Genomic DNA, 17,148 nt, shown 5'->3' with positions numbered 1-17,148 from the left:
CACCGCAGACATTCTTACAGAGAAGGGGCTAAGCATAGGACATGGTATGGATTTTTTTCCTCAAAAATTCTTTGAATGTCCGGAAGAAAATTCCTCAGTTTCTACTGCCTTGGCTTTGGTGCTGTTACTGGTAGCTCATCAAGCTCAGTGAAAATCCTACCAACACACAGTGCTCCATCTGCCCTTGTGACAGTTCACAAAAGGATTTGATTTTAGCTCACTTCCACTTATTTATGCTGATGCTGTAGAGAGCATTTAGTGTGAAATAAAGGATTTTCTCCAGAGACAGTACTCCTGGTCTGCACTACAATTGAAAACATAAAAAATGTCCAGCCCAAAGCAAAGAGCAGATTTTGTCTAACAGTCTCAGGAAGGAGCATTTGAAAAAGCATGTCCAAGCCCCTGGGACCACAGGCAGCCTTATCTCCAGGGATGTCAGGGACATTTTGTATTTGATGAACAAGCAGTGTTCAAGCTCCAGCTCATACCTGGGGCTGAAATGAAAACCAAGAGGTGTCAGAGGAGAAGCAATACCTAAATGGCTGTGCAGGGATTTGGCTTTGTGCGCCCAGGAAGTTATTAGACTCCCTCTGGAATACAAGATTTCTCCACCAAGTCAGGGAACTGATTTGCAGGAGCATCACATAGCCCAGACCTGGCTGGCAGCACCTTCCACCCTCTGATTTTTTACTTCCACACCATAGTCTCTATATCTGACTTAATGTTCTTGATGTTTTGTGTGGGTTGATCAGCAAAGGAGCTGAATACACCAGACTTGATCCACTTTCTCTTGCAAAGAGAGCTGTTCCTGAGCCTTGGGGTCCAGGCCCTTTCTGTCCTATTTCAGTCAAATGTGCCATGTGTCTGACCTAATCATCTTGCAAAGACATTGAATGAAAATCAGACTACACCAGACAAAAGCAGACAATGCTTTTGTTAGAAAAAAGCCCATTACTGAGGTCTGAAATGGAGGAAAGTCCTAGCATGTTTGCTCTTATGGGGCAAAGAAAAACTCAGAAATTTACATCAAAAATTATTCCTTTCCTTCCAAAATGCCTCGTTTCAGCCTGTGTTTTTACAGACCCATGCATCAAACAACTAATTTCATAATAGTACATCAACTACCTCTAGCATCAAATCTCTGCTTCCTCTCTTTCTAAGGAAAAGAAGCCACCCTCCTGATGCAAAGTTTGAATAAGCTGAATACTCCAGAAGAGAAGCTGGACCTGTTGTTTAAGAAGTATGCTGAGCTGGTGAGTACAATGTTGGCTCTTTTCTGTACAAATTGTCTACAAAAGAAGGTCTGAAAAACATATGACATGCAGCAGAGTCAAAACTCACATACCAGTGGTGTCTGTCCTGATAAGTGAATCTCAATACAGTTGTCATGGTCAAATAAGTATGGGTGAAAAAGAGAAAAAAAGTAAAAAGTGAGGTAAACAAGATTTGGGCCAGAAAGTTGATGAGGCAGAATATTTGTACTTGAAGGCAAATCTACCAAACTGGCCCACACTGGAGACTGGTGTTTAGGCTCCTGCCTTCACCTCCTGCAAGGACTTTTGCATGTTTCTGTTGCAGGCATTGCTTTAAATTATGCATTGGTAATTTCATCAAAATGAAAATAATAGAGGATTTAGTATAAAGCTTCCTGTATTGGGAAGCAGACAATAGACAACTGAGACTAATTGTAAGAGAAGCCACAGCACAATGAAATGAAGAGTCAAAGCCCCTGCCACCATAATATCACTCCTGTAACAATGCCACCTACCTGACTGTTCTTTCCACACTTAAGATGGATTATTTTCAGATGAAGGGATATTTTCCTTTGTAGTCAAAGGACTACATGACCATAAGCTGTGGAAATTTTACAAATGACAAGGCTGCAGCATTTTATGCTTTGTGGAGTGCTGAAAAATGTGTGAAGCAGAACATTGACTTTTTAATTGGTTTTATGCACAGATGTGTCCATGTCTCATCATAATGTGAAGTGAAATTTAGCTTTCCGTTTTTCATGTAAAATCCTTTGATTTCATAAATTGGGTTCAGGCTGTTCATAGTTTATCTCATGCTTAAAAGGTCTTCATGCTCTCGGATTAACTGAAATAGGTCTTCTTCCTCTACAAAGCACTCTCCACTGCATTCAAATGGCAGTGCAGCACCGTATAAAGCAGGGGCTGTTTTGCCAGTAGCCCATGCAGGAGAAAGGTGCTAAAGCAAGAGTACTGAACACTTGTTTCTGACGTACTGTGCAATGTCACTGAAATAAATCATTCCTTAAATACAACAAAAACCTTGTTGGAGACAGCCTTAGCCTGCTCACTTGAAGTGGCTGAGGGGTGTATGGTGATAAATGGCTTGTCAGCAGTTGGCTGTAGCTGCAACCGCTCTCCCTGCTCCCTCCTGTCCATCCCCATCACACACTTCAGATCATGTCTTACTTTTGCTCAGCTGTTTTCCAGCCAGATCAGCTCCTGGTCTGGTGGGCTGTGTAGTGTCACAAACACTTGTTGCAGCACAGCTCAGGGGAAGGTGTAGCCATGTGATAGATGGAGCTGGGTGCTTGGCAGTGCTTCCCCTGCTTCAAGTAGTGTTGGGGCTGGCTGTAGCTGAAGAGGCCCCAGCAATGTTATGTCCCTGCCAGCCCATGCCCTGGCACAGTCTGTACTGTGGGTACACTGCAGGCTGGAGCATGGGCTGGTGAAGGTAGAAGCCAGACCAGGGGGGTTGGGGAAGTGGGACAGGCATTTGGGAATGAGCTCTGCCACACTACTCACCAACAGAGAACATGTCATTCACTAAATCCAGTGTGTCGGGTTAGCAAAGCAGACTGTGGTTTGCAACAGCTTTTGCTTACAAACAGCTGTCACAGAATTGTTTATAACTGGATTATTTTCAGAGGCCCTGCGAGTCTCACAAGTGCTGGGTGCAAGAACAATATGCTAAAAAATAAATACGAGCTCTGACATTATCTGCAGTTGGGAGCAAGATAAAACTTTTCTTTCCTAAATTGACTATTTCTCTACGACAGCTTTCAAAAGTCAATATTGCTTCTATTTGCAGTTAATTTTAGCTTCTATTTCATTAATTATTCATAAAAATTTATCATTGGGGACCATTTTGGCATTCCTATTTACCAGTGAATTGCCTTCTTCATTGCAAAAGTAACACCGTGTCTTAGATATTCCTGAGAACTTTGAAGTATAAGTTTCTAGTGCAAGTAATATTAATGGGGGGAAAAAAGCAAAAAACAAAAATGCATGGAAGACTTCTCATATCATGATTAATACCAGATTTATTCTGAGCCCCCCATCTCAAGCACAGTTTGAGTGAATCGTGAAATTTGGATAAATCATTATCCACTGAGCACAGGCTGTGCATGCAAAATGTGAAGCAAAAAGAACACTTTTTATGTTTTTCAGCAGAAAGGGGAAGGGGACAAAAACAAACTTATGAAGGAAAAATATCTCAGCCTTAATTACAGAAAATAAATTTATTTTCCTACAATACTAGAAAAATTATTTCAGCTAGTGCAGCTTTTTTAGATGCAAAAGCCCATATTGTGATCTACAAAAATAGACAATACACAGGTTAGAAGTTGGACATAAACTGTAAATATACTCCAAGCTGATGAGAGCATTGTTTTGTGGTACACTTAGCTGTGATTTGATTAATAATACATAGAGCTCTCTACTGTAAACATAAACTACTGAACATCTACAGAAAACAGATGAAAGTGTAAAATATGATGCTGTTGACTGTCTTGTTTGAGCTGCACATCATTCCCCAGTGCTCACAGGCTTTCCCAGTCATACTGGGGTTAATTAGTACAAGTGGTAACATATTATTAGATAATGTAGTCCTAACAGCAACTGTTATTATTAAGGTTTGCATGTTAAAGCTCATGTGCAACTGTTTTTCAATCAGAAAACATCTGGATTTCAGAAATACTTTGCAATGTATGCACATCTGTGATACAGTGAGGAGGGTTATTGTGTGTTGGATCGGGAGATGAAATCATTAAAAGCTTCAGAGGTGAAAGACTTCTTTGACCTCACTGTTAGGGTGTTAATTTACAGTACAGGATTTTTTTTCCAAACATCCAGTGATGGACACGCATCAAAAGAAAGAACCAGACTGTGCAGGGGTTACTATTAGCAATTATGTTGCTGGTCCTCTTTGCCCCCTCCAAATCCACCCTGCTCCCTACCAGCCTTCTAGGAAAGGCAGGAGTCATGCATCCACAGAACAGCAGGCTCCCAAGGGAACAGTAGGGTCTGTCCGTGTTTCCTCCAGGAATTTTACGGAGACAAAGAGCCCAAAAGAGGTTTGATGCACCATGACACACCCCCACTGATGACAGGAGCTTCAGAAACACAACTGACAGACACTCTCACATGTCCTGTGAGCCAGAGGAGCCTGGCAAGAGGAGGTTCCACATGTCATTTTGGGAAACTCTTCTCTGAAGAGAATTCTCCTCCACCAGAAACAAAGCCCCCACATGAACAGCATTCCTGGTCTCCAGCTCCTCTTTTGTTGTTTTGTCCAGCACATTCCTGGATATTTAGGAAACTGCTTCTTTTTCAGGAAACTGAAAAATAAAACAGAATTAGCAACTACTGTATCACCTCATGATCTGGAGAAATCTCACCACATAAAGCACTACTGACTGCTCTAGTTCCAAATGTTGAAACAAAAATAAAAACCTCACAGATGTCCTTCAAAGAAATTTAAACCAAAGAAGGAAGAGCTAAAATTGTGTGACAAGAATGTTAAAAATTATGTTCGTTCACCCACAGTACAGCACACTTGGGACTGTTGCAGCAAGCAGGCTTGAGAATCTCCAGGTTCCTCTCTCCTATCACATTTGTGCTGGTAAATACAAAAGATTTCCTAAGAGGTTAAGAATGTGTGAAGACTTTCCCCAGACTAAAAGAGCTCATTTTCTTTTCTATCCCTCTTTGTTTCATTTTAATCAATGTTTCCCTGGTTTAATCCCTGTTTTGCCCAGCTTGAAGAACATCGTGCTGAGCAGAAAAAGCTGAAGTATCTACAGAAGAGACAGGCCCAGATCACCAAGGAGAAGGACCAGCTGCAGAGTGAGCACAGCCGAGCCATCCTCGCCCGCAGCAAGCTCGAGAGCCTGTGCCGGGAGCTCCAGAGGCACAACAAGAACCTCAAGGTGAGTGGGAGCCTTATCACAGTACCTAGCAGTGAGGGGAAAGATGATGTTGGCACTTTGCCATCTCCCTCTAGTACCAAACCAAAGGGACTTTTGCATCTGCACATGCAATATATAATAATTACATACACACTCTGCTCTTGAGGTCCGTTTACACCAAGACCCCTTTGTTTCTCATTTGGAAGTATCCCAGCACTTTTATACCCTGGGCTTACCCACACTATCTCTAAGCCCTCCTTGCATTACTAGGGAGCTCAGTGCAGAGAAGAGCAGCGGGACTAACAGACCAGGTCCCTCAGAGTGCAGATGCAAATGCATGTGCATAAAAAGAACCACAGGAACACCAGCTTTGCTCCAGTGGGCTCACAGGAGGCTGGTGGGTGCTTTCATGTAATTTGAGCACGTGGACTTTTTCAAGTGATTTGTGAGGATCAGTCAATCAGGACATTTGTCTAAAGACACAAAATGTCGAGACAAGAAGAATGCCAACATTATTTGTGGAAGTTGTTTGGATTACGAGAATCAGTTAAAGGAGAAAATTTTCAGGAGTTTTAAAATTCTGGGATCCATACACCATGTCTACCAATTGCTTGGTGCATTATGCCATTTAAATGTGAAATTTATAATATGATTATGCTCCTTGGAAAAAAGTATGTTCAAGAAGAATATTTCTGTTGTGATCATCCTTTTTTTTTCTGAGTGCATGTTAGTGATAGTGTTGGTATTAGTATACAAAAGGCCTCTGCTTTGATCTGTTCAAGCCCTTTCTTTATGGGAATATAGTTATGTATAGAATTACACATAGGAATTGTCAGCAGCAAGAATTCCACCTGATATAACCTCTATTACTGGTAATACATTTGCATTCATTTCCACCAGCTCAGGAGTGGGCCTTCAGCGTCTTGCTCTGACTTTCATTGTGTGATGGTAAGAATACAGCTGGGAGAGGGAATAGTCACTCATACACTCAAAGTAGTGTATGCCCTAGTAGAAGGATAAAAGCAGTTTAACACACAGGGAAGCTAGAAGCAAATCTCTCTGTGCTCAGTTACAGCCGCGCAGAACTGGTAGTGAAAATTAAATTTGTGCCTGTCATTTGTATTAGACCTGAGCTATTCCTCAGTATTGATCCACAGTGATTTACCAGGCCACCTGTGGGTAAAATCTTTCAAAAGAAATACAAGCCAGTTTTAAAGTGAATTAAGGCTACAGTGTACAATGCTTTGCATAGCCTTAACTGATATTCCTAAAAAAATCATATCAGTGGAACAAATCAGTGAAGACTTGGGCATTTAGAAAAAATAATTCTATTTGGAAAACATATTTGGGACAAATTTTGTTGAATTCCTCATACAGTTTCCCAGCTACTTTATGCTTATCAATCTTCCTCCTAGAGAGCATGATTTTTCCATTCTCTTTGTATATAAATACTTCCTTGCACATTTCATCTTTACAATTAGGAAAGTGTCTTTTCAACATCTTTTTACCTGTTGGACTGCTTTACTTTGTGACTAGGTTCTCTAAATAAACTTATAAGTTTCAGGCTCAGTTCTTATTTTTATTGTGTATCTTTGCCGAGTAAACCAGGGAATATGCCTGAGGTAATCCAGTATTAGGAAGAAGTGTTCTTATTTTCAGCACTTCTTTCTAAGAATTTGGAGACCTTTTAAGAAACCCAGAATAATGTCTTTCCTCTGGCTCCCATGTTATCAGTGCGGAAAAAACCCCAAAATTAAATAAAACAGTAAGAAAAAATACACTTGCAGAATGCATGAGAAGTAAAGTAATAAACAAAAACATTCATTATCTTTATCCAGTTTTGTCTCTCTAAGAATTTTTAGCATAGTTCTTGGAATATTTGCCTTTATGCTTTAGCTGCTGGAAATCCATGAATGTCCAGAAACTCTTGTTCTATTTATTTAAATGAGTGCAATTTTCTTTCACTTATGACTGTACTGAGAGGGCCCAAAACCAGCAAATCCATCAAATGGTTTTTTAAAATCTTATGCTTAAATATTTTTATTTTGGTTTTGGCAGGACAGAGATTCATAATATTTTTAGTACTTGGGATTAGCGGTTTGATTATGTTTCCAAATGTGGAAAATAGCAGCCAGGAGATTGTGTCATTTCAATAGCAAAGGAGAAATCTGGCCTGCCCAGATCAGAAACCGCCTCTGACTTACCATGTGGTACATTATATGCACATCATGTCATGTAAATGTCATCTTCACTCATCTGGTGTGTGGAATTCCCATTAACTGCGCATCCGTGCAGCCAAGTGGTGATGAATATGCAATGCAGAGCTGCATTGAAAATCCACAGGGCAGATCAGAGAAGAAAAATTTCTGGTTAGTATTGGATCCCAGCCTCAAATTCTCGCTTACATGTAGTCCAGCTACTCTGATTATTTCCTTGCAGTTACACAGATGTTTAATTCTCCCTCCAAGAAAAGCAGAATAAAGGTTTGTGAAATAGTGGAATGTGTTCCCACTGCAATAAAGACCAGTTCTGCTAACAGCAACTCATTTCTCAGCATGGAGTTCATGTTCTGCCAATTATCTGACAGTTTGGTAGCTACTTAGCATCTTGTAGTGACATGAACATCTCAGGTCCCTCGTCCTCCCTGCCACCAGGCATTAAGCACTGACTTTCATACAAATGTCACAAAAGTCAGCAGCTTTAGTTATGGGCTCAGCTCCAAACTGGCTCAGACGTGGAGCCTGGGAATGAAGAGCACAGTTCATTGAAAAAAGGATTCCTTGCTCATACCATCTTGGCTGATATGGCTTCAGCAGACCAATAGTCTTCTGGAACTGCCCCAGAGAGGCACGAGAACAACTCCAGTATCAATCACACTCTTCTGTTCACAAATGATTTCACATTTCTGTGCTGAATCCCAAACTGCAAAATATCCTGTCTTAATTTTAACAAGTTTTTACTCAATGCATTCTTACATTCTTGGCAGCAAAACGTGAGAGCAAAAGCAGTATTGCACAAGGACAAGAACATATGTTTGAAAGGGTAAACAGGGAGTGCAAAGGTTCAGAAAGGGCAGAGAAAAGAGAACAAGAGTTTATGGCTGGTCTCTGCTCGGTGCTGTAGCCACACTGTTGCCCTTCTGCTCAGCCAGTTCCCTTTAATCTGTGACTGGGATCTCAAGGCTTTAACAAATGAAGGCCTCTGAGGAGCTCCTCAGGACACATACCAGCCCCCATCTCCAAGCAAATATCCTTCTCAAGTATATTTTTTCTAAAGCAGAACAGATACAGAGAAATCCTGCATCCTGCAAAGAAATGCTTGCTGGCTCAGTGTCTTTAACCATGAATCTTTGTATTGTCTCTGTGTTCTGTATTGTATCATTTTTCTGTCTCAGAAGAGCAGGAAATAAGATCTGAGTAACATATGCAGAGGGTTGGGTTTTTTACATTTGCATGATTGGTAGTCTCAGAATGTCTCGTTTCACCTTGTAACAGAGCTGTTTGGTGTGAGATATGCACAATCCACCTTTTTTGGTTTATATTCATATGGACTTATTAGTCTGGAGAGCTTTAAATCACGTAGTGACATGTTATAAGGCTACCTGCATTATAACAATACAATGTTTTTGAGGAAGGATGTTTTGAAGCCACAGAATGACAACTTCAGACATGCAAGTTCAATTTCTCACTCTGACTTCTGGAAGTGAAGCACCTGCACTCTTCTGCCTGCTCAGGGCTGCACCTATATAATGGAGAACTAAGAGGCATGAGGAGTTTTTTAAACAGCGTATCAGAGATAAAATGGAATTCTAACTTAATCAAAACTGCCTAGGAGTTCAAGTGAAATTTGGAAAAAATTTCAAATAAAAATAAAAAGGATGGCATTGTTTGTAAATATGCCCTTTCAAAAGAAAATTAAATGTTTCCTTTTGGGAATGCTAAATCAATAGATCTAAAGCATCTTTTGAGCAGCATTTTTAACTCTACTTTGGAAGGTCATTCTTCTACTAAAAGGATTTAAGCAAAAAATACCTACAAACAGCTCTATTGCTGGTTAAGCAAAATGTTTCAAAGTCATTCTCACCAACCGAGAAAAAAATATTGGAGAGCTTCTTTTATCTTGATGCAAATTTTATGTATGTCCAATTTCCAAGCCAGGTACTGAACCAGGACCCAACCCCCAAGCCATTTGCCCAGTTCCACATGAAATTTTTCCTTCCTATTAGGAGAGAAAGTCATTCTGGGTTCACACTTTTTATTATTCTTTATGAATGCACACACAAGTTCTTGTGTGAACTGCAGAGCACAGCAGGGCTCCATGCACCAGGGTATTATTCATTTCTGTGCACCAGGGTGTTATTAATGGCTCCATTGCTTTCCTCCCATCATCCAAGGTGTTGGCATCCCTATTGCTCCCTGGACAGCAAAAGGACAAACATGCCCTACCTTGAACAGCAGCTGTCCTAGATCAGGCTCGTGTTCTGCATGCTAAGCAGAAATTGGGTCATTTGGTATTCACCTTACTTTATGAGCAGGGCCCAAATCAACGCCTACTATGTCACATTCATGATACAAATTATACATTATTAGAGTCAGCTAAGGTTTTATTCAAATATATTTATAGAAAATATCCATATGCAGTATTCCCAGAGATTTTTATGCAAATTACTATGATAGTTGAAACCTTATTAGAGTGTGCCATTTGCATGCTGTGGAGTGAGTTTTTAAAATGGTCCTGGCCTGATTTGTAACTACAGCAGATATGGTCTAGCAATTCTATATCAGGATTACCTTCCCCAGAAGGGCAGATTGCCCTGGAAGAAAATGAGGAAGAATAAAAATAGTCTGTATTACTGGATCCAAAGCAATGAATCCAGATTCTTTCTGCATTGTCTTTTATATAAACAAATCTAAAACAGAAGTTCAATAGTAAGGAAAAAAATTAAATCTGAATGCTCAACTTAAAAGCTTTCCTTGAATTCCCTAGTTAGTAAATTAGTGCAAATGTTTATGACAATTAAAAAATTAGAGAAGGAAAATTGAGGAATTGGAAGGGATTCTTCAGCAAGTGATGGATTTCTCTTGAAAATTTAAATCCCAAAGGCCATTAATTTGATATGGAGATTCCTTGTTAAAACGAGGCATTGTAAAAGGTGATTTTTTAATTCAGTCAAAGAGAATTTTGATAAAAGAGCTTCTGACTGTTTCCACTAAATATCTTTTTCCAAAGAAAAAGGTGTGATGTAGTATCATGAATCAAGACATGCGTGTATGTCCTCTCCTTCAGGCTTGCTTTGACCTGAAGTTGTGCTCTACATCCATCTTTATAAATGCAAATTCTTAGTTCCCTAATTTTTTCAAGGCCACTGTGTAATTGGCTCTGTCAATTTAGAATCTTGCCTAATGCTGGAGCAGATGAAAGCAAGAAAATCTCCAAAGAGGAATGCAAACACGTATAATCCTTCAAAGGGAAGCCTTATGCTACTCTGAAACGGTATTTTTCTGGAACTGCTTATTATGCCTCTCACTTACTGTGTTCTCTCCCATTTAACAACAGGAGGAAACAATCCAGCGGGCACGGGAGGAAGATGAGAAGAGGAAAGAAATAACTAATCACTTCCAGGGCACACTGAGTGAAATCCAGGCTCAGATCGAGCAGCAGAGTGAGAGGAACATGAAGCTCTGCCAGGAGAACACGGAGCTGGCAGAGAAGCTGAAGAGCATCATTGACCAGTATGAGCTGCGGGAGGAGGTGAGCAGTGCCCTGGCTGCTGGCTGGGATGGCAGCACGGCCGGCTGTCCCAGGGGATCAGGAAGCACTGCCAGCAGCCTGGCCATCATTCGGCTGTCTCACAGGGTAGCCCCCACCGTGCTTTGCCCTCTGAGAAGCACCGTGGCAGCAGCAAGCCCTCTGATCTCTGCGGTATGGAGCTGCGTGCCATAGCGCCCCGCCTGTGGCAGCCACGGCAGCTTTGCTGCTGTGTGAGACGGGCTGAGGCACCCAAGCAGCCAGACGTGCCAGCTGTCTGCTGAGCTGCCCCAACCCCCTGTCACAGCTCCCCCAAATCCCTGGGGACCTTCCCCAGCATCCCTTTCCTCCTTCCCACTAAGCTCCCTCCCTCCACCCCGGCTCCCTTTCCTTTAGGCAGCCTGTTCTGCAGGTGACAACATATATATTTTGTTCCCTCCAGAAGCAGGCTGGAAAAGAACTCTGATGTAAACTATTTGACCCTTTCCCAAAAGCAGAATATTAGGACGACAGATAAAGGAGACCCTTTGACTTTAAATAGATTCTTTTTTTTTAAATTTTTGACACCAGAAAAAAATCCTCCAGTAAAATTCCAAACTACCTTTTTTTTTTTTTATTTTATGACAAACATCAACAAATATCACAGTGGGTCTTTTTATAGTTTCTAAATCCATTTACTGTGAGCCTCAGTGCAATCAGACAACATTATCATACTGAATAAAACATAAGTTATCTATCTTTACAATCTGGAATGACTGATACAATACCTGCTTTTCCAAATCTGTTGAATCATGCATGAATTCCTATACTGAATGAAGGAAATGTACACTCCTCTCCTGTGGTGTCTCTGAGAAGAAAATGTAAACCAGAGGGACACACGCAGAATAATTGCTCCTATGAATTTTATCTAAGTGAATTAGGGGTGAAGAAGGCTATCAGCAACATTTATCTCCTGAAAGTCACCATGGAGGCAGGCATTTTACAGGCTAGAGGAGGCCTCTGGTTTGTTTGGTCTTATCTCCAGATCCCCACTCATGTCCTGTCACCCAGGCCCTCCATTGCGCAGGTATGTCCAGACCAAAGAGGATGTGCTGGGCTTGTATTTACACAGAGGCTGTCATGGGCAGTGCACGTGCTCCCAAGTACTGCAGGTGCAATGTGTCTGTACCATCATCCACACTGTGGCCATTTAACAGCTAAAAAGAAAGTGTGTCCCCAGCGTATTTATTATTGGTGAGCAATTATTTGATTTTCAGTCACACTCGATTCTACTGATAACTGCATGCATAGACCTTAGGACTGGCAACGATACTAAGGCTTTTTTTTTTCTTACAATAAATCAAAATTGATAATGTACACCAGTTTCCCTTCCCATGCTAATTCTGGCCCAGTTTATGCTTATCAGAGTTGTAACTTTTTAGTAATTGCAATAGGAGTGTCTTCTTGTTTTGCAATGATTTTGTCTTTTAAGCGTTCCAGTAAATAGCTGTACATGTACAAGCATGAAGGTATATGTAGATAATTAAACCTGCAAATTCAGCAGATTTTTTTTTTTTTACAGCACCTTGACAAAATATTTAAGCACAGAGAACTTCAACAGAAACTGGTGGATGCCAAGTTGGAACAGTCTCAGGAAATGATGAAGGAAGCCGAGGAGCGACACCAGAAAGAGAAGGAATATGTACATACCTATCCTTCTACTTTGTCTTTTTATTTAGCTTTAGGCCAAAACAGGCCCTGCATGCTATTTCACGAATATATTCAGGGCCAGTCTGGGGTACAGTAGCAGAGAAGTTTTTATAGCTACCATTGGTGTTCAATGCAAAGGAACAGCCTCTGAAAGGCGGCTTTCATTGCCATTTACAGTTTTAGAGGCACGCTGCAGAGCAGTGGGTTAGAGCCCAGGGTGTTTCAGCTAACTCACTGTTACTGTGCAGTTGGTGCATGGTGATGTTGGGTCAGGTGATGCCGTTGGTTTTCAGTTGTCTCTGATACTTGATACTCCATCTCCCCACACAATATGAATGCACACATCTAAACCATCAGAGAAGAGACCAAGAATGTGGGATTGATGTGAAATGGCTGAATGCTGCTATTCCCCCAGGCATCCTGCCATGGATCCTCTTTTGCCATGGAGGAATCCACAGGAACCACTTGCTTTTATAAAGCCTCCCCTTCACTGTTTCCCTCCTTATACTGGTTTCCCAGTGCCTCTTTCAGGCAGGCAGGGTCTGGATCCATTTAGCAGCTTTGTCTGCTCTTCCTCCCTTTCTGGAGAGCTCTATCAGGGGAGCAGGGAAAAGTAGGAGGCATGTCCTCTGCAGACACAGCTGAGATGGAAGGAGGACACTCTTCCATCTGTAGTCTCACACATTTTGTGACTCAATCAGACTAAAATTAATTTTCTCAGACTGCCTGGTATTTTCACAGCAATCCTCACATCTACAAAGGATTGGAGTTCAACGCAGGCACATGGTCCCTCTTTTCAGTGGAGGCAGCAGCTCTCAGAGGGAGTGACAGGCTCTCATCAGCTGGAAGAAAACTTTGGTTTTCACCAGTCCTCCAGCTAACTCAGGAGCAGCATGAGACATTTCCATAAAGACAGGACATTTATCCCTTCCCCATATCTGGAAACATTATATTATCACAAGCATGGCTCTAATGGGTGTCTTAAAATACTCAAAATAGATGAAAATATGGGGCTCTAAGACTTGTTGTTAGAGCACAAGGAAAACACAGCATACACCTCTTACCAAAAACAGCCCATAAGAGCATTTCTCCTCTTTCTCTGCACTTATCTTGCAGCTGGAACACTGACTCCTGCTCAGCTTTACTCCCTGCTAAAGAGTGAGGGTGAAAATGAGCTGGGGCTTCTCTGTGCAAGTCTGCATATCACTGCATGACATTCTGTAGTCCAGCTGTCTTATTCTCCTTCACTCTGAAACCTACACAAAGCCAAACCCCAAAATTTCATTCATGACCATTGATTCTTGGCAGATTTAAACTCCAAAAATCTCCAGATGTCCAAGAAATCACTTACAATGGCAAAGTAAATATGGGCTTAATTTACTGGTGTCACTGGGAGTTCTGCTAATGAGTACCAGATTTCAAATACTGAGGGGAAAAAAAAACCAGAACAGAAGATATAAAAGACTGTTTTCCACATTGGCTCTGTGGAAAACTGGCATATTTAGCCTTGTGTCAATGAACTTTCATGCTGCATCCCTCAGAACATGAATTTTGGGGCTGCTTGTTACCTGTGACTGTCCCTGTTTTAGCCAAAACTTCTTTGTATGTATTATCCAGAACTGGTATGCACAGATTTGGTATTTTCATTTCTTTTAAAGCACTGAAAGTCATCACTGTCTACAATTGGGAGGCCAAGATTTTCTTTTGGGCTTTGCTGTGGGTAAGAAATAACAGGTTTGAAAACAAGCTACAAAACCTTTACGCAGTAGGTGTATAGTAGTATGCACAGTGTACAAAGGATATTTTTCCCATAGTCCAAATGCTTAAAAATCCTGTCCTTGAGGCAGGCTGGTGATGCATGGCTAACATCACCTCCAAGCAAGTTAGATTTAGCTGCAGGAATTAAGGCCAAAAGCCATGCAATGAGTCAAGGCATAATTAGGCATGTCACGATTCATCACGGGTAGCCCAGCACCCAGAGAGCTGGCCTACACTTGGCTCCCACCTCCATCCTATTGATGTGCTCTTAGTCCCACCCACCCAGCTATTGTGCTAGTGTCTGTGGGAGTAATGTATATACATGTATGTGTGAAATCAAGGTGCTTTTGATGGGGTTCTCTCACTTAGCTGTAACTCTCTCCAGCTCAGTAATGTGCAAAGTCAGAACAGCTTTCAGAACCTTTCTCTCCATAGAATTTTCTCATCCCTGTGCATGACCTTTGCTGCAGGATTTTGCAAGTGTTCTTAAATGAAAATTATTGTATGCTTAAATCTATTTGATTACACTTTGAAGGCTCACTTTGATGTCTTCCCATGCACTTCTTCCATGTGGGAATCTTTGCCCCTATGCAAAACTTCTTTACCTCAGACAGTGAGAGGTGTTCCCTCTCTCAGAGCATGTACACCTCAAAAGGAGGTCATCTCATTGCTTGCACAGTTCACTCTACACATGCATCAAAGAATGCAATTCCCTATTGAAGCGGCTGTAGTTCCTAATGTGTGGTTTCCACAAAGGGACAGCTTGACCTAAGGATGCCATTTTTTCACCATCCCACAACTGGTCAGCACTACGTAACTGGAATTTACAGACTCTGACAGCAAAAAGAGAAGTTTAATTTTCACTAAGCCAGCCCCTGTGACTGTCTGGGCCTCCAGCAGCTACCACAGCTCTATTATTAGAGTGTAGCATCACCACCCTTCACTAAAGTGCTGCTCTGTAAACACCAATGCAATATTTATTCATTTCTTGATACTTCAGCCTCCTTGTTACCACTTCATAGTCTATTAATAAATGTATCAGTTCTGATTCATTTTCTCCCAGCTTGGTGTTTGCAGATGACCTCAGGCTGCATAAGAACATGTGCTAATTTGAGCAAGCCTCTCTGTGGCTTGCTTCCATTACAGAAGGGTTTATTAACTCTTGGATTTTTGCTGACTGCAGAAGTTATAATGAGGGTCAATAAGAAAGAGGGATTTCAATAAGAGGTAAAAGAAGCAACTTTTCTTTGCCTTCTCTGTCCATCTGTTGTGTTGTGGCCAAAGACATGGTGCAGGAGGTGGAACCTTTTCATTATTCCAGTCACATTGGGTGTGGAGGTAACCCTAGCTGTGATTGAAGCAATTCCGATAAAAGTCCAATCCTTAGAAGTAACGACTGACCTAGGGACTGGGTAGCTCTGAGGGTTTTTGAAGCACATTTCATTAAATCATTCAAACCCTATAAATTCTAAAAGGCACTCTAAAAACAGTAGATATCAAAGAAAGGTGAAATTTAAAAATCCAGATTTCATCCAGGCTTCTATTTTTTTTTTTTTACATGAAAAGCATACCCTCTTCTGAGAAAATAAATGCACAAACTGATGCTCATTTAACCCATGCCAACTCTTTTTATTGGCCATGGCATATCCTATTTGAAATTTTAATCAACAAGACCTGAATTAAAGAACTTGATTTATCTCCATGGAATCAAATAACAAATTAAATTCTCAAAATAAATATTAAGAGTCAGATATAAAATAAGTACAACACATAATTTCTTCATAATTGAGCAGTAAAACATTCTTGTCTAGGAAACTTTAGCTGTTAAAAATTCAGTGGGTCCAAATCAAAGAGCCAAATTGATGAAAGAAATATTTTTCTAGGGCCAATATACATATGTTTATATATGCAGCAAATCTAATTCAGATAGTCTCTGTGCCACAAACAGCTGGAGACCATCAGCATTTTAGGGTTCATCCTCAGCTCTTTTTCCAGGTGGTATTTGCATAGTTTACATGTGTTATTTCCAATAAAATGGTTTGAATAAAAGTTTTTACTGGGGATCAAATACATTTTCAACATGTGCTTCTACTTGCCTTTCACTTCCAGTATAAGATCCCCTGACTTACACAGTCCTTTTAATTATCAATATATTTTCAGAGCCCAGCTGTGCTATTTTAAATACAGTTTACAGTACAATTTAAGTTCAATTTAGTCCAACTGAGCAAAATCCTGTGGTAAAATAACTTCTTTATGTCTCATTTCTCAAGCTATCATTAGCATTCTTTTTCTAAAATATATTTTGCCTGACTAATAAAACACTTTATAAATGTTTGGTAGATGACAGGGACATTTCTTTAACACCCTGGTAAATGTTTCCTGCTTTTAGATTAAACCAATTGCTAAAATATTACTATGTACTTTGGAAGTGCTGACACAGAACTGTGGCCAAGAAAGGTCTCTGCAAACCTCATTCCTACAGTTCGTTCAGCCTTGACTAATCTTCCACCTGTTTTATCTGCAGCCTGCACATCAGAATGAGATTTTGCCAAACACATTGGAGTAGGGAAGCACACCTTCCCAGGAGAAGCCAGGAAAGAAATTGCAGCCAAGGTCCTCCTGGGCAGCCTACTTAACCTGAGACATTTATCACCCTGAGCTGGAATTCTCCACTTGCCAGTGCAAACAGAGCCCAGAGATAACAGACAGCAGTAAATGTATGACATTTGCTATGCACTGGCTTTCTGAAAACTCCCAGATTTCTTGATGCAGGTCTGACTGTGACCATCCCCACG

General features: G+C 40.9%; 1 protein-coding gene across 2 annotated transcripts in view; it reads left to right on the top strand.

Moving 5' to 3' along the window:
- Positions 1-17,148, top strand: part of TXLNB (taxilin beta) — a 38,442-nt gene that overhangs the window by 6,222 nt on the left and 15,072 nt on the right. For both annotated transcript variants that reach the window (XR_009485820.1, XM_059841845.1), the window contains exons 3-6: positions 1,162-1,253; positions 5,009-5,179; positions 10,715-10,909; positions 12,468-12,587. Coding sequence is in view for 1 of the 2 variants with exons in the window: in XM_059841845.1 (XP_059697828.1) it covers positions 1,162-1,253; positions 5,009-5,179; positions 10,715-10,909; positions 12,468-12,587 (578 nt within the window). In the remaining variant the exon portion in view is untranslated. The remainder of the gene's footprint in view (positions 1-1,161; positions 1,254-5,008; positions 5,180-10,714; positions 10,910-12,467; positions 12,588-17,148) is intronic.

This window comes from Haemorhous mexicanus, chromosome 3, assembly GCF_027477595.1.
Source record: "Haemorhous mexicanus isolate bHaeMex1 chromosome 3, bHaeMex1.pri, whole genome shotgun sequence".
Classification (NCBI taxonomy): Eukaryota; Metazoa; Chordata; class Aves; order Passeriformes; family Fringillidae; genus Haemorhous; species Haemorhous mexicanus.
The sequence above is the reverse complement of the archived record's forward strand: the minus strand, read 5'-3'. Positions and strand labels throughout refer to the sequence as shown.